This window comes from Strix aluco, chromosome 3 (genome assembly GCF_031877795.1).
Source record: "Strix aluco isolate bStrAlu1 chromosome 3, bStrAlu1.hap1, whole genome shotgun sequence".
In the NCBI taxonomy this organism is placed as follows: domain Eukaryota; kingdom Metazoa; phylum Chordata; class Aves; order Strigiformes; family Strigidae; genus Strix; species Strix aluco.
The window spans coordinates 80,169,519-80,193,564 of record NC_133933.1 but is presented as its reverse complement, the minus strand read 5'-3'; the positions used below and the strand labels follow the sequence as shown (position 1 = coordinate 80,193,564).

Below are 24,046 nucleotides of genomic sequence, written 5' to 3'. Positions count from 1 at the left end.
CTTTTCTAATACTTTATCTAAAATCTTGACAACCTTCTTTTTTTATTTCTGCCGTCCTCTTCTGATTGTAGTAGATTTAGTGGAAGCACTTATCTCTCTCTCCCCCCACCCTCCTTTTACCTCCTCACATTTAGTAAAGCCTCACTCTCCCCTTTTATTTCAGCATAAGTGCCAGCTTCTGAAGCATCACTGCCTTCTCTTGCTCTCACTTCAATGGCTGCGTTAATTTTGTTGGGCACTTCTATCTGTATCACATGGAAAACTTTCAATCACTGCATCTCATGAAAGGTGATGCCGATTTTGACCAACTAGTTCTTCCTTTCTTCCTTCTGTCCTTTACTGTAATACTTAACTTCATCTCCCTTTTCTTTTCACTATAACCTATTCTCTTCCTAGGCTCTTCTAAACACTGAAAGTTTACCTAATTTCATTCCTCCCTTAAATTTTACTTTTTATTTTCCTTTATTTGACCCGAGCTTACACTAACTCATGCATTTGCCTTCTATCCTTCATTTTTATTTCTTAAACATCCTTCCAAGTCACAATTTTTTCTCACTCTCCTCCTGCTTACCTTTCATCTGACCTCATAACCAATTTATGATCTCCAGTCTACCAGGCATCTTTGTTACTTCTCTCTCCTTCTCCTCTGGCTGAAGAACTACAATCTCTACTTTCCTTCCTCAGGAAATATCATATGATTTACAATGATCCTGAGAATCATATAAAATAGGTCTCAACATCGGTGAGGAAGGCATTTTCCATATTTTACAAAGGCTTCACAAGACACCATGCAACCATTCAGAATGGAAACCATCCCCTTTGCCAGAGTTCCGAATTAACCCACTTTCAATTGTACTTTCCGTTCTTGGCTCCTTTACCCTTTGTGAGGTCCATCATTAAACTCCAACCTTTACTTCCCGTTAATATAAACCTTGTTGTGTACTTCATAGCAGCAGAAATAGTGCAATTTGCAGCCCCTGTGACACTAAGACTCTACAAAGGTATAGTAAAGACTAGTCCATGCTATGAAAGAGCATAAGAGACCTAAAGATGCAGCATATTACTAATGGTCACACAGAACACCAGCAATTAGTAGCCCCATGACAAGAAGAAAAAACAAAGACAAGAAAGAAAGAAAAAGTAATAAAATCTCCATTTGATTGCCTAGCCACTGGAAAAAACAGACCGTTTCAACACTCCTATTTGGTTGAGCAATTCAAACACATAGTTATAAGACATACCCTATATATTATTTTAGCCACTTCTCATCCTCTCACCATAACCTTCTCACTCCAAAAAAAAAAAAAAAAAAAAAAAAATCAATGCTCATATTTGCCAGCTCCCACATAACTACTTATAATTCTCTCGATAAATCCAAATCCTTGCCTATAAAACTTTCATAATCAAAATCTTTCCTGCTTTCTGCAAAATAAAATAGCACTGAAAAATACTCTTAATCTCACTCCATCCACTACTCCTTTCTTTGCAAGAAAGATTGCATACTGTCATATACTGTATTACCCATGGACATATATTGTTGCCCATATTGTATCTTGTTGCCTATGCACATATTCACACCATGTATGTATCAAACGCACTAGAGGCTATGGGGTTTAGATATTCTGTGTCCCCTTCCCCCTCACCTTGTAGTATCAACTTTAGTGCATATTAACATTATATCTTATGTTTACATAAGAATGTATATATAGAGATAGCACAGCTATGTGCTTTTCATCTCCTCTAGAGTATTTGAACTATTTCTACCTGAAGCAGCTTTTCATACAAGTTCCTCTGTTGTGTTACTTTATTGTTGTTTCCCCCTCATGCCATTCACATGTTTGCTGTCATGGTTTTTCTCCCCCTCCTTAATGTTTTTCTTCTTGTTTCTTTGCCTTCAAGCCAATGCCGAAAGCAGGACAGTATCCATAAATTTTGGGAAATGATCTTCTGCAACTTGCCTCTCATTATCAGCCTACTATACCCCAGTATCTCCAGACAGCTGAGCTCCTAAAGATAGCCCATGAGAGTGTTCTCTACCATAACTGTAAGAAAGAGGCAGTAACTGCAAGAACCTAACGGATACACAGTCAAAATCCTCTTTATTCTGAGTTTTAGTCATGTAACACTAGGAGCATAAGGAAGAGCAATACCCATAAGAGATTGCACTGAGCTGACCTGGCAAGAGGACAGGCTTAGTGAACCAGTAAAGCACAGTAGCCTCTACAAATACAGTGTCCTGGTGACATTTTAAGAACATATAAGGTGGTTTTTTGGTGATGGTCGTAGGGGGTGGATGTGTGAAGTCTCCATCTGCTTGACAAACTCCTGAGGTAAACTACTTACTTTCTTTCATGACTGGTAATGTAAGTGAACACAACAAAGACTGTGGAACAATAAAATAGCCTGGAAAAGACAAGACATTCCAGTCATACTCACTAAAAACTGCAGTTTGACTCAGTCTTTGAGACAAAGGCTGAAAGCTCTGACTATTCTCCACAATGTTTAAAATTGCTTCTTCATTAATAAGTGCTTCCTCTTCTTTATCAGTATGCATCCTATTGGATTCTTTAAAAGAAAAACAAAGAGAAAGGATAAAACTTCAAAGAGTCACAGACATCAATACATTATGAAAGCAAGCCACTTTAAAATGGGTTTTACTATTCAAGTATGTTTCCATTATTTGCTATGGCAATTTTTAAAAGGCTTACTCTAACAATGATGAAAATAAAAGCAAAACTACTCTTCATTTTTTCATAACTGACAATCAGATATTCCTTGGATTACTTCTGTTAAGAGTCAGAACAGCCAAAGCATGATAGATTTATGCCTGAACAATTATACTATTAAAAATACTCACCTTCGTTCATCTTTTTATCTTTATGCACTTCTACCATATTAGCTGGCGTGCACTGAAAGGCTTCAGGAGAAAGTACCTCAGAATGTAGTGTTAGCTCAGCAGAGAACTCCTCTGATCCATTACTGTAGTCCACTGATCCTGACAACGTTCTAGTTAATTGAAAACCAATTTTTAAACGCATATTTAAGGTTTGCATAGAATACTATACTTTATGGCAAATGGCTAAACACTTACACAGAGAAGTCATTTTGCTTGAGGATTTCTTTAAGTCTCTTCTGAAAAAATTTTTCACTCTCTGTTGCTGGCACAAATCCACGGTCTTTAAAATTTGAAAAATATTTGTTATTCAGTTTTACTTTGACCTCTCAACACACAGAGCAGCTAAAATTACTAATTCCATTAGCAAATGACTCAAAGCTGAAGTGTCCACTAATTTAAGTGCCAAGTTTGAGGGCTGATTTTTGAAGCGTATTTAAACGCTTTAAAATACTTCACATACTCCCATTGATCTCATTTGCAACTGCGATTATCAACAGCATTTACAAATCATGTTGCAATTACACCAAGGTGAGCATCCAGGAAAAGACCAATCAGTGAACAATTTTGAAAACTCTGGTTTATGCAGCCTAAATATTACACAGAAATGCAGGGGAAAAAACAAACAGTCAGAAAATAGTCTTTACCTCATGCAATCCTCTGGCTTACTCAACAAATATCATTCATATTTTAAAAGAGACATGGCCTAGGTTCTACAGAGAATAGCTCTGTTCATTATGCAATTAATTTGCAGAGCACAGTCTTCCCTGTGCAATGAATTTTACATAAAAATACAGGGATTTGTCCATCCCTTCAGAATTTTCATCTAACACCACCTTAACTATAATTCCACAGAAACTCAAAGGAACTGCCCTTGTGCATAAACTACCATGGAAAGCTTCAGGATAAGAGATTTAATTTTGCCAGTATCTAAACATTTGAATGTTTTCCACCATAAAGCATACAATCTTAACTGTAATTATCATTCATTCTGCCTAGAATGCTTTGCAGCTAGTTGAATCATGATGTTTTTCTGCAAGGTTATGTATCTTGCTTTTAAAACCAGAACACACATACTGGGCAAGCAGTAAACTTGGAAGTGAAAAAACTACATCTAAAAAGCCCTCAAACTTGATACACTGATTTAAATTCTACCTCCTGCTTGCTTCTCATTCAAAGTTTTTGATAAACAGCTGCACTTTTTTTTTTTTTTTTTTTACCTTGTGACTCAGGTGTCTTAATCTGAGAAGATTCACATTTCTGTCTCCGTCGCTGCTTTTCATCTTCCCATATAGCTTGCAAACCAGGGTTCCTGCCAATCTGGGCTGAAATATGCAATAATACATGAAGGGAAGTCTGTCAATGTGACGAAGCATTCTTCACCCCAAATTAAATTCGGACACTCTTCTTCACCTCTTTTGTCATTCTAACCTGTTATTTTTTAAATTGCAATTCTTGCCTTACTCTAGGGTACGGTGTTATGTAAAAGTTAAGGTGTAACTTTATTTGTTTTCTAGATCTCCTATTTGTTATCTGGACCTTTGGCTTTTGCTGGTCTTCTCACCAAGTATGCATGTATATGTATGTATAGATGTATGTATATACACATCCATACTTGATGTCAGTATTTCACTTATTCTCCTTACAGGTCTGGAACCTTCTGTTATGCATTAACAAAAATCTCTTTCTATTGCTCTGACAATAGGCTATTCTTATAACCTGTTTTCTTTCAGAGTTCATTCAATTTTTTTTTTTTTTTTTTAAACTTTATAAATTTGTAGATCAACAATTAGCTAACACTCTGGATTGTGGCTTGATTAAGATGAGCCTTAAAAAAAATGACAATATAGTTCCTGTCCTAAAATATTTTACATGGAAAGTTACTAACACTTCACCTTCAATATCCAGTTGATTTAAAATGTCCGCAGCTACTGCATCCACCTCCAATTCACAGGTACTTTGTGGCTCAGCACCGTTTAACATTAAAGAGCTGTGACAACATAAATACCACAGGTTAATTTTAGCAATATGTTGATTTTGAAACATGCATCATTACTATTCTCTAACTGGACTAACATCTAAAGTATTTCAGGGGGAATGAGGGCGAGTACCTGAATACCAAATTACCAGTTCTCACCCTCACCTGAAGGTCCTTCAATTAACGGTCATATTCAAATCTAATTAGATGAGAAATTTTTATCTTCAATTTAAAGGGATTAGCTTTTTATTTTGTGGGGAGAAGAGAAAGAAGTGATAAACAACTCTAAATACTACAGCAATTACAATAATGTTCTCCTCCTCAAATACAAGATGAAATGTTCTACAGAACTCTCAGCCAATAGGACCATCTGCGTTTGCACGATCTTGCGCCCAGAAAACGCAGTGGCAAGAATTTTTCTCTCTCATTCACAGTTCAGAGCAATGCAAAACAGTTTAACATTTCCAACTATGGGAAGTGAAGAAAAAAATGTTTTATTTTTCAGATTTTTTTCATTTATTTAGAGGGCTTGGGGTAGCCTGGTGAATCTAAACAGAGTGTTAGCATCCCATACATGAGCAGAACTAAGGATAACTGGCTTGGTAAAGACTTAAAGTACTAGAAACAAATTCAAGCTTGTTGTATAATGGTCTGATCATCTTCCTGCTGTGCCTTTTCAGATCTTCCACCTGTTGCTGTCAGTAAACTAATTTTAAGGAAATGTAAAATTAAACTGCTTTGCTTATGCTGCAGATGACAGCAAGCTGAGTGGTGCGGTTGACAGACCTGAGGTATGGGATGCCATCCAGAGGAACCTGGACAAGTTTGAGAAGTGGGCCCGTGTGAACCTCATGGGGTTCAACAAGGCCATATACAACGCTGCACTTGGGTCGGGGCAACCCCTGGTATCAATACAGGCTGGGGGATGAAGGGATTGAGAGCAGCCCTGTGGAGAAGGACTTGGGGGTGTTGATGGATGCAAAACTGAGTATGACCTGGCAATATGCGCTCACAGCCCAGAAAGCAAACTGTATCCTGGGCTGCATCAAGAGAAGTGTGGCCAGCAGGTCGAAGGAGGTGATTCTCCCCCTCTGCTCCACTCTTGTGAGACCCCCCCCCGGAGTCCTGTTGGAGTGAGTCCAGAGGAGGGCCACAAAAATGGTCAGAAGGATGGAGCACCTCTCCTGTGAGGACAGGCTGAGAGAATTGGGGTTCTTCAGCCTAGAGAAGGCTCTGGGGACACCTTATTGTGGCCTTTCAATACTTAAAGGGGGCTTATAAGACATATGGTGACAAACTTTTTTGTAAGTCCTGTAGTGATAGGACAAGGCATAGTAGTTTTAAACTAAAAGAGAGTAGATTTAGACTAGATATAAGGAAGACATGAGGGTGGTGAAACACTGGAACAGGTTGCCCAGAGAGGTGGTAGATGCTCCATCCTTGGAAACATTCAAGGTCAGGTTGGACGGGGCTCCGAGCATGAAGAGATGTCCCTGCTCATTGCATGGGGGTTGGACTAGATGACCTTTAAAGGTCCCTTCCAACCCAAACTATTCTATTCTATGATCCTATGTAAGAGCAAAAATCTAATGACTTCTCAGAAAATATCAGAGAACTCAACCACAAAAATATTGAGTTTCTAAAAGGCTTCAGGGCCTCATAGTTATTATCAAGATATAAAACAGCATGCTAAGAAAAAACCCAAAACTGACCCCTTCATCACATTTCCATTCTGGAAAATAAAAATATTTATTTCTAAACTCCTTTTGCAGAGGTCTGTGGCACAGATCATCAACAAACTATAGATTACATGAAATTTGGACTGAAGCTAGTTCAGACACATGGTCTTCCTTAAGAGGGTTATCTATAGGCAAAGCATGTAGGATTGCTCAGTAAGGAGCTAATTAAAACTGCTTGGATGTCTCCTGCAAGAAAGCTCTAAAATATTTTTCATGACTTTGAAGGAGCAGAAGACCAAGAGGTTCTCCCAAATACACTGCAGAAATCAAACTTGTTTAAACAGCTCGAACCCAAACTGAAGGTAAAGGGCTGCTTTCATGGCAGCTTCAGTGGGCTACTGCTTTACCACCACACCAGAACTCCTGAGATACTCAGCCCATGTAAAGAGCCTATGCTGTAGGTGAAGTACAGAACAAAGAAGTCCTAAACAGGTGCAACATTTCTCCTGTCTCACTTCCTCCTGGCCCTCAGTTTTCCTTGCTTCCCACAAAAGAACAACCCTTTCCTTCAAACATTGAGGTCCTACTGCCCAAAGGGCAAAGGCTAAGATATTATCTTCAAGAAAACAAGAAAGGGGCAGGGGGTGTGGGGACAGGGATACACAACACAACAAATTAAGAAGGTTACTTATCTGAAGGGATGCCACAATGTGAGCTGTTACTGACTGATGTCCAGTTCTGTCAGCAGAATGGAGATCTAATACTTCTGAAGTGTATCAGTGTACCATATGGCTTAGTTTAAGATACCAAACCCATTTATTTGTGATTACAAAAGCAAGAATTATCTATTAGGTCCATAATAGTGTATGAACTTCATAAAGATTAAGAAAGGCACTGGAAAACAAATACTTTGCTTTGTAAGACTGTTAGATGGCAGTATCATGCACAGGGAAAACCTAAATTGTTAGGTTATAATTACTTTATTATGCCTGTATCAATTTGTCCATCTATGAAGAAATAATCAGTCAACTGAAATACCAACTGCATTTTGCACAATGCAGAAATAGCCTCTTTCATTATTAGAGAGAATACTAAGAGAGAGCTGGATACTGGAGAGCTGCCAGTCAGAGAGGGACCTGGGGGTGTTGATTGACAGCCGGCTGAACATGAGCCAGCAGCGTGCCCAGGTGACCAAGAAGGCCAATGGCATCCTGGCTTGTATCAGAAATAGCGTGGCCAGCAGGGACAGGGAAGTGATCTTACCCCTGTACTCGGCATTGGTGAGGCCACACCTCGATGACTGTGTTCAGTTTTGGGCCCCTCACTACAAAAAGGACATTGAATTACTCGAGCGTATCCAGAGAAGGGCAATGAAGCTGGTGAAGGGTCTGGAGCACATGTCGTACGAGGAGCGGCTGAGGGAACTGGGGTTGTTTAGTCTGGAGAAGAGGAGGCTGAGGGGAGACCTCATCGCCCTCTACAGCTACCTGAAAGGAGCTTGCAGAGAGCTGGGGATGAGTCTCTTTAACCAAGTAATAAGCAATAAGACAAGAGGTAATGGCCTCAAGTTGTACCAGGGAAGGTTTAGACTGGATATTAGGAAGTTTTTCTTTACAGAATGGGTTGTTAGGTATTGGAATGGGCTGCCCAGGGCAGTGGTGGAGTCCCCATCCCTGGAGGTGTTTAAGAGTCAGGTTGACATAGCACTTGGGGATATGGTGTAGTTGGGAACTGTCAGTGCTAGGTTAAGGGTTGGACTAGATGATCTTCAAGGTCCTTTCCAACCTAGATGATTCTGTGAAGACCTCATAAGGAAACCAGAGAATTATTTTTAACCATAAAAGAGTAAAGTTCTGAAAAACTCCACTTTTTATTTTTAAAAAAAATCTCCAGGGCAGATAAAAACCTCAGTAAACTTACAGCTTGTTTGCTTAACTGTTCAGGCAAAGAACTGGACAAGATGGCAATAAATAGTGCTAGAAATGTAAGCAGAAATTAAACCAGTCCTAGAATACCTCTATTCTGGCACTTGGAAAAGATAGAGAAGACTGAAAGGAGGTCTAGTTATTTGGTCATTGACTCTATATATCACATTAATACAAGATTCAGTTTCTATTACTAGTTCAGTTGCTCAGCTGAGGCGTAACTTGACCTCTGGGATAAGAAAGAAATATTCCCCTATGTAAGGCTTATCAGGTTTACTGTGATAACTTCAACTTCTCTACAGCAGACTCAACTTTCAAGAATCATCCTTACTCTCCTGCATCACATTATAATAGTGGAATTTGTATTGGAATGTAAAATCCTGTGTTATACATAATATGAAACTAAAACAAAACAGAAGTCTCAGCAACTGGATTTTTAATGGAGTGAGAGATAAGAAAAAAAGGAATAGGCATCCTGAAAGTCAGTTTTAGAAATTGCCCGACACTTAATATTTTGAGAGCATATAGTTTAAAAGCAGAGAAAACAAAGTTTTCAGAATAATTTCTTAGCAGCCATAGTTTTAAAATTTGTGATGTCACATTTTGTGGCTGCATTAATACAGTAAGGTATTTTTCACTCTGTATGTAAATGTATGTTTCACGTGGTTACAGCAAAAGAAGGCAGAGCAGGATATTTCTTTATTCTAAACATCCAAAAGTAGTCTGGCAGAAGTCATGAAACATGTATCATAGAATTCATTAACGATTGTAAGACACGATGCATTAATATATGATTACTAATCCCTCCAGTCAGCAGTACTGTTTCAGAGTTATTATGAGAATTAAGAGAGCAGATCATAGAACTCCTAAACCAAAGCAGCTCAGCCTTTCAGCAGAAGTAGACTACCCATGCCTTAATGCACACTTTAAGGACAACCCATTGTCATCATTTCCCTCCCCTCCCAGTCACGCCATCAGCTGAACAAGTCCATAATATGATCAAAATGCATACTTTTCATGTCATTCACTCTGGGTGCTCATATTCGTCAAAGCATTCAAACAGAGCCTTGCCTGCATGATGGGCAATAGGAACTGCAGGCAAGCTGAAACCTGCATTTTGATCACATAATAAGAACTAACTGCAAGATAAATGGGAAACAAGAACAAGGGAGGAAGTTGCAAAAAAATTTGTCTGCTCCCTTCATGAAATCAAAGAATTCCTGGGAACAAGTGAAAAGGGACCACAATACACAATGGTCATTGATATCAGAAGGGTTTTTGATTTTAATACTGCCCTTTACTAAATAACACATGTAAATGACCAGAAGTCTGGTCGAGATCTGTCTTTGACTTGTTTGGTAGATATAACAGCTCTGAGCTTTCTACTTTTACTACTTTCCTCTTTAAAAAGAATCCAATTAAAAAAAAAAGCAGGGGGGGGGACAGAGAAAGAAAAAGAATTTTTTTAAAGTTTAAGACAAAAATATATATTTAGTGTTAGTGACCTATTTCCGAAGAGTTTGTTTCATGACTAAAACCATTAACCGAAACATCTGCCTTTCCTCTGACAAAAAGATAGCTTTCTATTCTTTTCCCTTTTACTAGTTAGTACATTTTGTCAAAAAAAAACGTCATGGTTTTCCACATTCCCATCAAGAGTGTGGCCAGTGATTTGTCTTGAGAACTGATCAATACCACAAACAGAATTGGCCAAGAACTTTCCAAATAATCAGATCTCTTATTTATAAGAGATTACAATATGGATTTATCCTATAAAAATAACACTAAATTCAACATTGCTGAATTCAAAACAAAGTGGTAGTTGTCACTATAACTTAAGGTTTTTTCCATAATAATACTAATTTGAAGCATGTTCTTTGTCTGCGACTCACCAAGATTCAAATTATTTTGGCGATTAGAAGCAGAAAAGCTCATTTTGCCCAAGCTCTAAATCAAACAGATATAAGGAGTCTTTCTGTCAAAAACTACAGTATTCCAATTAACATGGCATACTATTCAAATTAAAAACACTGAGCTAACAAGACACCTTTTTTGAAACATATTTGGGATTTATCTTCATAATGACCATTAACATTTTCAGGATTAAGGCAGGACTGGCAGTCAAAACTGCACACTCCGAAGACCAGTGTGGAGGCTAATAAAGACAACTGACACATACAGTAAGATTTTCATAAGACTTTAAAAATGTCTTCTCGATACAACTGGATTATTAACTTGGCATTTAACATCCTTGTCAAAGTTTGTTGCTAGACACTTGCACTAGCAGAAGTCAGGGCAGAAGTACTACAAGCTTCTGCAACATCCAGGTAAGCCACAGAGGCCAAGGAGCCATTTGTTCCCATTTCAGGAAAAACCTCAAAGGACACGTGAAAACAGAGCACTTTAACTGGCCCTTCTAACATTTTAATTTACTCTGATTAAAACAAAAATGTCAGGGGGGGAGGGAGGAGTTCAAACTCTCCTGAAGTTAGGAAGTTCAACAAAGCCAAGTGCAAGGTCCTGCACATGGGTCGAGGCAGTCCCAAGCACAAATACAGGCTGGGCGATGAGTGGATCTGAGGGCAGCCCTGCAGAGAAGGACTTGGGCGTGTTAGTAGATGGAAAACTGACTCTGACCCAGCAATGTGCACTCACAGCCCAGAAAGCCAACCATATCCAGGGCTGCATCAAGAGAAGTGTGGCCAGCAGGTCAAGGGAGATCACGTGATTCTCCCCCTCTACTCTGCTCTCATGAGACCCCACCTGGAGTATTGTGTTCATCTCTAGGGCCCCCAACACAAGAAAGACATGGACCTGCTGGAGCAAGTCCAGAGGAGCACAAAGATGATCAGGGGGCTGGAGCACCTCCCTTATGAGGACAGGCTGAGAGAGTTGCGGTTGTTCAGCCTGGAGAAGAGAAGGCTCCAGGGAGACCTTATAGCGGCCTTCCAGTACTTCAAGGGGGCCTACAGGAAAGATGGGGAGGGACTCTTTATCAGGGAGTGTAGGGATAGGACAAGGTGTAACCATTTTAAACTGAAAGAGGGCAGATTTAGATTAGATATAAGGAAGAAATTGTTTATTGTGAGGGTGGTGAGGCATGGAACAGGTTGTCCAGAGAGGTTGTGGATGCCCCCTTCCCTGGCCGTGTGCAAGGCCAGGCTGGATGGGGCTTTGAGCAACTTGGTCTAGTGGAAGGTGTCCCTGCCTACAGCAGGGAGGTTGGAACTAGATGATCTTTAAGGTCCCTTCCAACCCAAACCATTCTATGATTATATATAACATGATTACGTGCTTCTTGGAGAACTATTTAATCTGAGTACCGTCAATACCTTGGTCAGCTATTAGGTTTGCTGGTTTTGCTCACCAAAAACAAACATGCACAACACATCAGGAAAATATACAAAGCAACTGTATTTCCCACTCTCCCAGATCAAGCCATATTTCCCAAGTAACTACGCAATTAGCAGGTGAGAAGACAGCATGAAGAAGTCAGAACATGTCCAGTCTCCTGCTTGTAGGTAGTTGGAAATATTAACTAGTTCAGGTCATTAGCAGTTGTCATGCCTTGGAAGACACTCAGAATTGGTCTGTTTGACACAGATTGCCTTACACAATAGAGTAACCACTTGCTTCACATCACATGCATCAGTTTTGCAAAGAAAAAGATAATTTTATGTAATGTCAAAACCGTGATTTGAGAATATCTGTGTTAGAACAAGGTTAGAAGAGAAGACTTAGCAAGTCCCAGCCAAAGCTTTTCATAGCATCTGGGTTTCATTTTGTAAGAGAATGTAGATAGAATCATTCACAAGGTACACCTTGTAATACAGTTACATGAAAGGCAGGGTTAAAGTGAGGTGGCATAGGAATGGAAGCAACCCAGCTACAAGAGAGCAAAAGTTTACTAAGAAGCAAGATAAATCAGGGTTGCGCAACATTAAGCTGTCATGGCTAGGCTACTTGAGATATTCAAATCAATTAATTTAAAATTACCTTTTATACCTGCACACTATGCTGAAAAGCTGCAATACAAATCCATCATGCCTTTGTAGAAAAAGCTCCAAATAAGTTATTCTGAGGACAGAGAGAATGGTCCTTATTTTTGAAGAAAGTAGAAGTTTGTTGGCACTATCCACTGGCATAATAATAAAAAATGAAACCTGTACTCAAAGGAAGTACCAAGGTTTGGTTCCTCAGGTGCTGAGGCAATGGATTAAAGCAACAGTGGACACAAAATTTAAGAAGTGCCCACTACATACAGTTAGCTAGATCTAACTGATTTAGTTAATCTTGCAGAATGGACATGAAGATCAGTATCTTAATTCATCAACATTAATAACAGCCTAGGGAAACAAGTTCTGTGATGACTACATCACAGGTATTTATAATTAAACTGAGGATAGTAGATAAAAAATTAACCCCACACAGAATCTGAAAGGTGTCACTCAACTACAGTGATAAGGACTCTAAACTTTGACATAATAGTTTTCTATATTCTGTTCATGGAAGAAGAAATGTCTTTGCAGGATGTTCCAGTGACTTGAATAATGTGCAGATTTTATTAAGAATCAAATAGCTAAACACAAACATGTACATCCTGACAAGCAAGAGAAGCAATTATGACAGCCACAAACCTATTAGAAATCTGTAACATTACATAACGACTAGACTGTGCAATAGTGTCAGATCTCTCCATTTCCATATAAATTAGCATTCAATAGGAAATCTAGAATTAGAAAATAAAGTGTTTCTCAAAAGCATTCTACCAATCATTCTGATTTTAACACATCACGTCCAAGTGGTACTCTTAACTGGCAGATTACTCCAAGCCTGGTGTTTGCCAGAAAGTTCTCTCACTGGAACTCATGGAAGTGTTTAATCATTTATTGTCAGCTACCTGAGGGATAACATAAACGTGTCTCATGTGAAGAACTCTTGTCAAAACTGTTGGATAGCACTGCCAGGCTCAGATGACTGCTGCTTATTTTAAGGTGGGCTTTGCAGGTTCCTGTTTGGGAACACTGGCAAGTATCATACCTAAAAGCCTTAAAACATCAGAGAGTCCTGGGCACTAGTGGCTTTGGACATTTGTCTACTTCATAACAGAATCACTCTAGAATTAAAAGAACTGTCCCTGGTTTAATACAGTATGCTAATTATAGCAGCAAGTTACTAACTCAGAGATTTGCCAGGAGCAAGACAGGACAGGGCTGGGTTAAATACTGTTCTGGAGAAACGGCAGAGTAGCAAGGTGCTATCTGGTACTGAACAGTGAGTTCAGTCACCAAGAAACTTTGGCACAGTTCTTGGATGTTTTTTGAAATAAAGAACCACCACTGGCATTTACTCATGTTGCTGCTAATGTTATAAACACAACTTTTGAGTAGTATTTTGCATGTTACCTACCAGGCATTCAGAATCAGATTTCAACAACTTGATATACCGTACTCCAAAGTCAAGAAATGCTGAATCACTGGCACTGCTTGGTTAAACCAGAGAACTTGTCAGCTGCCACTTGCAGCAAGGACTTGGCAGATACACACTGGACTATCTCTAAAATTTATTCTCAATGTACACAAAACCAAGACTAATGAGTCTAAACAGACATGCCAATCACAAGTCAGCCCTAGAAATTTTGCAGTCTCAAACAACATTTGACTGTCTTTTCCCCCCTTTGTTTTTTCTTGAAAGAACAACTTAAGTGTACAGGTGACAGGTATGGAAAGATTTATGAGACCTTCATATCTGACATAAAGGACAAGCAAAGACTTAGAAGTTCAGTAATGACACATAGGAGAAACTCCAAATGTGAGAAACTCCAAATGCTGCTGGAAACAGCAGTCAAATGGTGAAATACAGGAAGTAATAATTTTTTGCTAAACAATTCACAGAACAGTTAACTCAAGAAGACTTGATAATAAAGTGAGGGGACTGTGTTGGTATTGCACATGAAACTAGAAATCAATATAGCTGTTGAGACAGCTATACACAGAAACCAAATGTCTGTAATACAGAATATACTTTGTTAAGGAAAGACAGAAATAAAGGAAGAAGTGCAGCTTTACAGATATCAAGTAATGCTGTAGACTGCAAGAATAAAAACAGTATGGAAAAAATCTGAGTCACAATCAGTTTAGGAAACAGTTAAAAAGGTTTCCTTGGATAAATATCTCATACACTATCCGGGTCAGATTTACCCTCAGCAAGCTTGACCATAACAATTACAAGTCCATTAAACCAACCTAGATGCAAATTTTCAAAATTTTAAAGGAAATAAAGTAGGAAGGTAATCTGGAAGTGGGACAAATTGCAATATGGGTTTGATTACAAGAACATTGTTTAAATTGATGCTTCCCATAAATAATCCATGAGAAATAACAGGCAAATAATTTTGTGTAGATACAGAACAGAGTAAAATCAAGAATGGAAAAGAGCTTAGGTTTGTTGCTTTTCAGCGGCATGAATATCCTACAGCATGTGGAAGACAGCCATGCTAGAACACCTTTAATAAAAGAATTCATTTTCTAGACAAAGGAATGTTTGACACAGTATCAAATGGGAAACAATTTCAATTGGAGATGTAAATTTGTTCCTAAATTATTAAAACATTTTAAGATCTGGCTAAAGGTAAAATTCCTATCAGTTATATAAAAAAAACCCTCAGCATTGATATAAAATTTGTAGAACTGAAGACAGACCAGTTTCTGGGACTGAGTTTATTTCACATCTCATTAGTATTGTTGGCAGGAAATGCAGGAGTGTACTAATGAAATATGCTGATAAGGCAAGCTGGTAGACATGTTGGATACATAACCAGATCATAGTGTCATAAAACGAAAGCAGGCTAACTGAGAAGTAGAATAATATAAACAGGATGAAATTTAAAAATGAGATACAAGATCATACACAAACTTATAAGGGATTCCAAATGGAAGATTATCACTCAAAAAAAAAAAAAAAAAGGAAGAGGAGAAACATCTTGTACTAATAAATCCTAAAATGTTTATAAGCCAAAGTGACATGGTAAATGAGACTAAAGCCTATGAGGGAGAGAACTACCAGTATCATTGCATATGGGACTATAGAAAATTTGCTTGGTATACTATGGGGTACTCAGGCTTCACATTCAAGAAAGAAATTCCTACTGGCAAAAGTACGGAGAATGAATGCTAGAGAAATAGACAGGCTTGGTATTTGCCCCATTACTGCTAACATTCCACTGCTGGAATGTGTGTGAGAGCCAGAGAAGGACTGGCGTAAGTGAGGTGCTGCACCCCTGGCTGTATACACAGAAGTGTGGGAGGAGGAAATAAGAAGGCTTGTGGATACAGCCACAAGGATGAGTGCCTGCAGAGAAGACACCTTTGGCTCTCAGGGTTTGACAGTCAGGAAGTGCTACTTTGCTTTCATTTTATCTGCCATCCCCAGATCTGTGTAAAGTAACATCAGACAATTCTGGTCTAACTTACGATCCAACCCCCACGAAGGTTAAGTAACTCGGCTTACTCAACTGAGTCAAGTAAAGGTTGAAATGGACTATGAATGAAGTATGCAGCCAAAAAGTAGAAGAAATAGCCCAAAAAACCTGAATATGAATTGACCACAAGTAAAATCACAAGACAACCATTGGATGAACATTGTTTCAAAACCTTAAAGTAGGAGTAGTAGAATCAGAAAAACAGATGCAACCTTGCACAACCTCAAGTTTTTGCACACTAGAAAAATCTGAAGTATGGTTTAAGGAACTTTCTGCTGGGGAAGTGAGCTCTCCCAGTACATAACACTAGCAAGCAGCTGGCGTTGAGCCTGATAAGCTATTCAGAGAAGGATGACAGGAACTACCCAAAGACTGAGAGGACTATTAGCTGACAGAGTATTTACAAGACCTGTCAAACATGAGAAAGTATCTTAAAGAATGAACTTACTGAATAAATGATACAAATCAAGGTAGCACCAGACACTGCATCTCTTCCACCCCACCCCCAAAAACTGCAACACCCAAGATATATTCCTATTCTTACAGAAGTAAAGCTATTACAAATTACAAGCTGTAGACTAGGGAATGTTTAGCAGAAAGGAAGAGCATGGGAAACAGATATAAAAATTTTAAGCTGAGATTCTTATGTAACTACTATTTGAAATGGACAAATGGGAATACTCTGACAGCACGTTATTCATGTTAGTTAAGGGTGATTACAAAAACAGAACCTGTGAACTGATGTGTCAGTATTCTCTATAACTTAAACTTGCTTAGCTTTTCATCAGAATTAATTCATTAGAAATGTATCTTCCAAAACCCAGAAAGTTGAATTTGCCACATATATTCCTATTGTTATCTCCCAGTTAGATTTTTACAACCATATACCAGAAAATGTCAGATGATCAAAACCGTACAAAGAAACTAAATAAGGATCATCTGTGTCACATTAGCACTCTTTTTTTACAAGGGTCAAAGGAGACTGGAACCCTGTAGTATATACAAGTTGATGTATATAAGAAAACAACATATATAAATTTGGCATGCTGACCTCGGTATTTCATCTTCTTCCCATTCAATGAAAGATACGCTGTTTGAATTTTCTGGCAAATGTATTGTATGACGTTTACTTACACCTGATGTATCACCTAGAAAAACAGAATGAAAAATGAATTCATTTATGTGGCAATATTTTTTACACCTTTCATTATATAATTGTATTATACCAGTCCAAATGCTCCTAAAGAACAAATAGCATGGCATGATACCATCTTCAAAAAGTAACTATGCTATCATTTAAATTATTCAACATGCAGATACATACAAAAAGCAAAACGTATTTGCAAAACATTGACACTATTAGAATTACATTTTCTGTGTTCTAGCCATATCTTAACCTAAATTCAATCTTTTCCTATTTGCACGAGTATCAAAGTAAATCATGCAGAGTCTGATGTAAACTTCAGAATTCCCAAGTGTCTGGGTCCTCAGGTCATATCCCAATGGAAATTAGAAGCCAAAGAAAACACTAAATTCTACTTCACACTTTTCCTCTTTCTTATCTGTGAGCTGAAAGAGAATATACAATATATTCCAGATGCAGTGGCAGTAGCAGTAAGTGGAAACCTGCGATGAAGGCAGATGTTGTCTGACCTACAAATAAAGAAAACACCATGTAAGTTTGCTTGGAGGTCTCAGTGAAAGGAAGCGTGCTCCAAAGTCATGTTGGAGAAGTCCCCTCTGAAGATTTACTACTTCCCTTGAGGTCTCCTCCTGAACCTTCACTCTTCAGAATAAGGAAAGAAAATATGCACAGGATGTGGCACAAGAAAGAAAAAAGACCAGGAATGGAGATGGGGAGAGGCGGAATGGGAGAAGACCTTGAAAATTACTCAGTCTCCCACTTCTGTGTGAAATACCAGCTTGAACCTTGAATCTTCTCAGCTATGTTGGTGTCACACTAATAGGTTTTTTTGTATTAAATTTACCTTTCAGCAATAGCAAACACTTTTGCATTTGTTAAAAGATACACTAATTGAACAATTAAATTGCCAGAGGCCTTCAATCAATAAGTATTTATTAGAACATATATTTTTATTCTGTAATTTTAAAGTAAATTCATAACAGTCTTGCCAGTGTGAATTCCACTACTAGGAATAGGGCTATCTCATGTAGCAAAAAGCCCTGAATAACATAGTTACTACAGAAGCAACTGGGAAACACCATGCCAAAAGCGCCTTAGAAGCTACAAATAGAAGCAACTGTAATCCAGCACGCTTAATTAAATATATTCCAGAGCAACCTTACTGCACACAGAGTAGTTCCTGCAAACCCTGCCCCTACATCAGACTCCTGAGTGCACCAACAGGGCACACAGACACTAAACTCGCCCAGGAAATGTGACACTTGAGTGTGATGAAAGGACATGACTGAGTTTGTGCAGGAGCTAGCTCACATTCAGCCACACCTGCACTAAGATGGTCTATATGGACAGCGATGCCTAAGGAGGTGATTCCAGAAAGACAACACAGAATATCTGATCCTGTTTACACTGACCCAGCTCAAGCCTAGCGTAGCTTAGTGTCTGTGCTGTTCAAGCAGTGATGACTTGCTCCTGGGCAGAGCTGGTCCAGGAAAAACACAGCCATGTTTTTACTGCGTGGCATATCAGCTAATTCTCTGTATTAAAATGCAAGCTGACTATGCATGGAAACATCTCATTATTTTTCATTTTCAACTTATTCTGAGTTGACAAAATGGGACAGAATAGTTGTATATTTTAAAGAAAAATACATCACAGCAGCCATGCAAGATTATAGGCCAACTGGTAAAATATACATTATTATTTTTTAAAATCAAATGCATTTCAAATACCACATGAGAGCAGTTTCAGTACATTATTCAGTACATAAGTAGCCCTTCTTATTCTCTATGAATCCTACTTTCAAATACTTCTAAAAACAGAGGCCAAATTCCTGTTTCTTCAGTAAAGTTACTTGAAGGGATAGATTTAAGGACACTCAATATTCCCTTTTTCTTGATATGAAGATCTTTAAAGACAGTAGCAGTGACATCAAGGACTTGCAGAGTCTTATTACAGAGGAAGATTCAACTACTGAAAAGTTTTGTAATAGTTTTAGTGACATGTGGTACACAAATGAATTTGCAGCCTTATTCCTCGTTATCCATAAAGAGAAGAACTTGAAAAAGAGAACTTCTTCTGGATATAGGCTGATGAAGGCAGGGTATTCATGCTATTACAAATTTGCCTGCTGACCTCTCTCAGCTTTCAAAAGAGTCTACTTATTTCAGTGAGAAAAATACCACTGAAAACAGGCTCCTGAGGCTGCTTACTCACATTTAGGAAGAGATCTATTACTGAATTTTCTATTCCTTGCCAGGGAAGAAAAATAAGTGTTTGCTGCACATCTTTAGGCAAAGGCTTTTACTGCCATCTAAGAAACAATGTTCAGCCTGGCCTGCATGGCACAAATTACACTTGACTAAAATGAATGCACACCCCAAAGACACAGAAGCTGTGGAACAGACATGTAAGTGTGTTGGTTGTGAACAGAGGCTGTGCCTTCTACACCACTCCAACAGGTCTGAGCTTGGAAAGGATGGTGCTTCTCAGGGCTGCTGTGTAAGGAGTGACATTGCCTCTATAAGGCTGTACCAGGGACAAACCATTTGTCGCTCAGCTGCTACACTAGGAGTAGCAGATAGCGATCCTGTGCCTGGGAACTGCAACAGACTGAGGCAGGCTACTTATACATGTCTGATGTGAAGCCATGCAAAGTGGTATGGATCTTGCTAGGAGAACTGCTGCCATTATCTGATCAAGCCAGGACAAGGTAGTCTATCATTTTCTTGCTTCTATCCTACTGGATTCTTTCCTACCAGAATAGTTAAAAGTCCACCGGTCTCAGCCCATGCTCCTCTTTCACCCTCTTCTTCCCATTCAAGACCTAGGTCTCTTATCTTTAAGTACATGATGAAGGAAAATATAAATAGTTTACGTCTTTATCTATTATCTGAAAGAGAGAGGGAGAAGAGCTACGGAAAAAGAATGGGAGCACCTATTCGATACAATCACATTGCACGTCTCCAGAAGGCTGCTTTGGATGTTTGGAAGACTAAAGGTACCCAGCTATACTTCCTTGGGACTGAAGGTCCTGAAGATGCTCTGTCCATGGCTGAGCTTTTGTCTTCCTACAGTTTTGACACCAGCAAAAAGTGTGGCCTACTGTTGAGTATGAAAAGAGTATTTTTCTTTAGATGAGAATCAGTTATGAAACCCCATGCACTGATCTATTGCTGTCTGAATATACATGCATAAAAATAATGAGACAAAATTAAAGTCAGCATGATTCTTACTTGCTGTTTTTACAGAAAGATACTTCACCATTCTGTTCTACCCTTCCTTTAGCTGTAGGAACAATTATGATTTAAGTAAACAATACTTATTTTTCTAAATATTCAGTACAAAAGACATTATGGTCTTCCTACTGTTATCTCCCATTTATACTGAAGCATTTAAGTAACATTATGGATAGTCTTGCCAAACTTCATTTTTATGTAAGTGCGTACTTACAAAATGCCAAACTGATTTTTTAAATGAAAATTTAAAATACCTCCTTTGCTCAGACATTAATATTTCAAATTTCACCTCAGAGCAAATGACCTTAGTACAAACACAAGAGTCTTTATTAAAAACATTATTTGCCAGTAGAGCATAATGGTTAGCCATAATTTTGTAAAGACAGTACTGCAGTGAAAAAAGAATTATAATTGATATAGGGATCAAAAACAAATATCAAAAGGTTAAAACAACAGTATTAGTATGCTATCTTTCACATAAATTCTTCAACTAAATATCAACTACTTTTAATCTTCCAACTTGGAGAGGTGTGGTCATCTTCTGAAAATGGTCACAGCTGCACTGCTGACAGAACACATGTTCTGGATATACAGCATCTCATTTCAGGAAGCAGACTCTTCCTCAATCCCAACACACAGGCACAAAAAGGAAAAATGATAGAAAGCTACACAGGAACTTTGTTTTGACACAGAAAGCAAAGTATAGGGAAACAACACAATACATATTCAGCCACAAACTACATCAAAAGTCTGACAGCTAGTGACATTTGTTAAAAATGGTAGTTTTTAGCCTTCAAAACGATTATTTGGTCTTAAGAAATAAACACCTTACTTTTTCTCCTTGCCTTTCTGAATTTGACAGCAGCCAGGTTTATTAAATTCATTCCATACAAGTTGTAGTCTATAAAGAGTTGAAGGAGGTAGGGAATATGGGCTTCATGAGGCTGGTAAGATTTGTTCATTATGGCTCCACCTTGCAGAAGCTCACATACTCTAAAATTAAAGACAAATTAAGACATAAACCAAGAATTATTCCAATGCAACAACACTGATATTTGATTTTATCAAAATATAAAATACTTGAACTTCTTAAATTTTGCCTTAGTTGTATTTTTAACTTCAGAATTTTGTCTTCACTAAAACAGACCCACAACAATGATCTCTGGTAATAATGATTCAATATTTGGGTGTTAGTTACAAATGAGCTGTGAATCCTCCAAAAAATACATCTGAAAAAACATCATACCATGCACTATTCCTGAAACTGATCCAAAGCCACTATAGTCCATGGAAATCTTTTTACAGAATAACTGTGACAGCTGTATGTCTACACACCAGTAATAACCTTGGAAGTCTCTCTAGTTCTCCTTGACACATATATGAAGATGTCCTGCATGATTTTAAAGTTACATATTGTATACACAGAAGCAGTATTTTAACAACTTCCTAGACACATGACAAATCTGCCCCTTTAAACATCTACACATTTATAAAATAACTGCAGGTATTTAGATAACCATAAATTTGTGTGATAAATTTACCTCAAATTTATATCTATAAATCAAAGAAAAGCACTAAGGATTTCTACAGGCAACAAACTGGGTTCAAAAAATAAATTTTTATACAGAAAAACTAAAGTAATAATTTAAGTGAAGTGTCAGTCCTTATTTGGATAGGAGTAATTCAAACATGAGAAGCTCCAAAGCTTGAAACAACTGTCATGTCATACACACAGATAGATTACATTAAGACAGAAATTTAAAAATCACATAAAATTTTGCTAGCCTAGAACAAAAACCAGACAATCCTATCTCATGGTCATGCATTAGATCTTTTAAAAGAAGTTATGATAGGTAATACTATACACTCAACGGATTTCAGTTTATGCTTGAGAAGTAATTCCTCCTTATTTATTACTGAATTTACTGCAACTACTGTGAGATCAACTGTGCTTTCATTTAACAGAACATTACTCTATGGAGAAATACAGAAACTGTCTAATAACAAAAACTATTCAGTTTTCCTAGTATATTTAAAATTTAATAATGGGTGGTGAAAATAAAAAACTTAAAAACTACCAAAAACTACTTCATAATATATGAAAGAGTACTATATTGTTTTCATTAAGAGTTACAGGAAAAGTAACCTGATGCAAATTTGTTCAGGTATTCAAGAATTACAGTTAATACAAGACAACTAAAGGCAAGTATATTTTGGTCTTGCTTTCCTAACATGCTACTGCTTTAAAAATATTATTGGTGTGTTTAAAATTAGCAATTTTCTTACGTGTTTTGAAAAATTTGGACAATAATGTTGTTGCTTTTATTTTGTTAAGATGTAGGTGAATCTTGCTTCAAAATTGACTTTTAAATTCAAGATATAAGGAAATCAGCCAGAACTTCGTATGACCACATTCTTACCTTTTTACCATTGCAGGATTGTAAAGATAGATCTTCATAAACTGTCTCTCCTTTTCATGGTAACCATAAAAAGGCCTGGAGAGGAAAAAGTAAAAGCAAGAAGACAGCCAGTTATGCTGTGGCATTTATTCAACTGTATTTTACTATCAAGAGTATTTAAATCCAGGGGAAAGAAATTAGAAGATAAACTGCATACCCAGGAGAATGAAAATTCCCACCTATCAGGCCAAAGAGAAGCACTACGTTACTATATAAAAAGAATAGGCCCTATGTATGTCAAAGTATCTAAAAAATACAAAATAAAAATTACAAGGCACTTCTGGTTTAACACTGCTTCTCGCTTTCCCCACATGTGAACACACTGATTGGCACACCATCATAATAGTACTTTTAATAAATTTATTAGTGCTGGACTGCTTCAAAACCAGTGTTCAGTCTTTCCGATAAATGCTGTGACAAAGTCCTTAAGGACATTAATTCTGCAGATCAGGTGTAAATGAGTAAATACCGGCTGTGTAATATAAATAGCTGAACAATGAGAACAGCTTAAAAGAGTGAATAGCTGCTCCTTTTCAGTGATTACTAATCATCTTGTGCACTAAATGAGGCATGAATCCTAAAGAAAATAGGATTTGAGAATGCAATTAAAGAATACATAGCATAATGAATATGTCAAGACTAAACTGAGGTTGAACAGGCAGCATTAATTCTGGTATTACTTGACTGAATTACTGACTTTTCAGCATCTAGGATTCTAATCTAATCTAACATGCTTGTAAAACAGCATGTAAAGGAAACAGGTCATAATTCAACACATTGAGTGAATGCAAGTCTACAGTTAGCAGTAATCACAACCAAATCAACAGAAATTCAGGAAAGCATTTAAATGTTACTCTACAAAATAAAATAAAATCTCTTTATCAAAAAATATTATAAAAAATGCAACTGGGATGCTTGCCTGCAAAGTGAAAAAAAAGAAGTTCAGTAGTAAGAGGGATTTCGGTCCTAAATTAAATGCAAACTCAGCAGAACTGCACAACTACAGCATTAATACTGCCATCCTTAATATGGTTAAATATACATACATTTAATATCTCCAAAAGCTAGACTGAACTGTTTAAAAAAAAATAAAATGTTTATGATGATGTTAAAACTGAGCTAAGTTGAAACAACAAACTTAAAGTTGTTAAGCTGCAAAGGAGGAGATCAGATCTTGTATAATGAATCAATAATCTCTTTCTAACAGAGATAGTATGAACCTAATGACAGGTTATATACACCGAGTTATAAT

At 37.6% G+C, this 24,046-nt stretch overlaps 1 protein-coding gene across 2 annotated transcripts in view; it reads right to left on the bottom strand.

Annotated features, from left to right (window-relative positions):
- Nucleotides 1–24,046, bottom strand: part of REV3L (REV3 like, DNA directed polymerase zeta catalytic subunit) — a 129,344-nt gene that overhangs the window by 52,059 nt on the left and 53,239 nt on the right. For both annotated transcript variants that reach the window (XM_074819307.1, XM_074819308.1), the window contains exons 3-10: nt 22,756–22,830; nt 21,168–21,328; nt 17,007–17,103; nt 4,789–4,883; nt 4,114–4,218; nt 3,092–3,176; nt 2,858–3,006; nt 2,437–2,565 (exon numbers count right to left, since the gene is read on the bottom strand). In XM_074819307.1, coding sequence (XP_074675408.1) covers nt 2,437–2,565; nt 2,858–3,006; nt 3,092–3,176; nt 4,114–4,218; nt 4,789–4,883; nt 17,007–17,103; nt 21,168–21,328; nt 22,756–22,830 — 896 coding nt within the window. The remainder of the gene's footprint in view (nt 1–2,436; nt 2,566–2,857; nt 3,007–3,091; nt 3,177–4,113; nt 4,219–4,788; nt 4,884–17,006; nt 17,104–21,167; nt 21,329–22,755; nt 22,831–24,046) is intronic.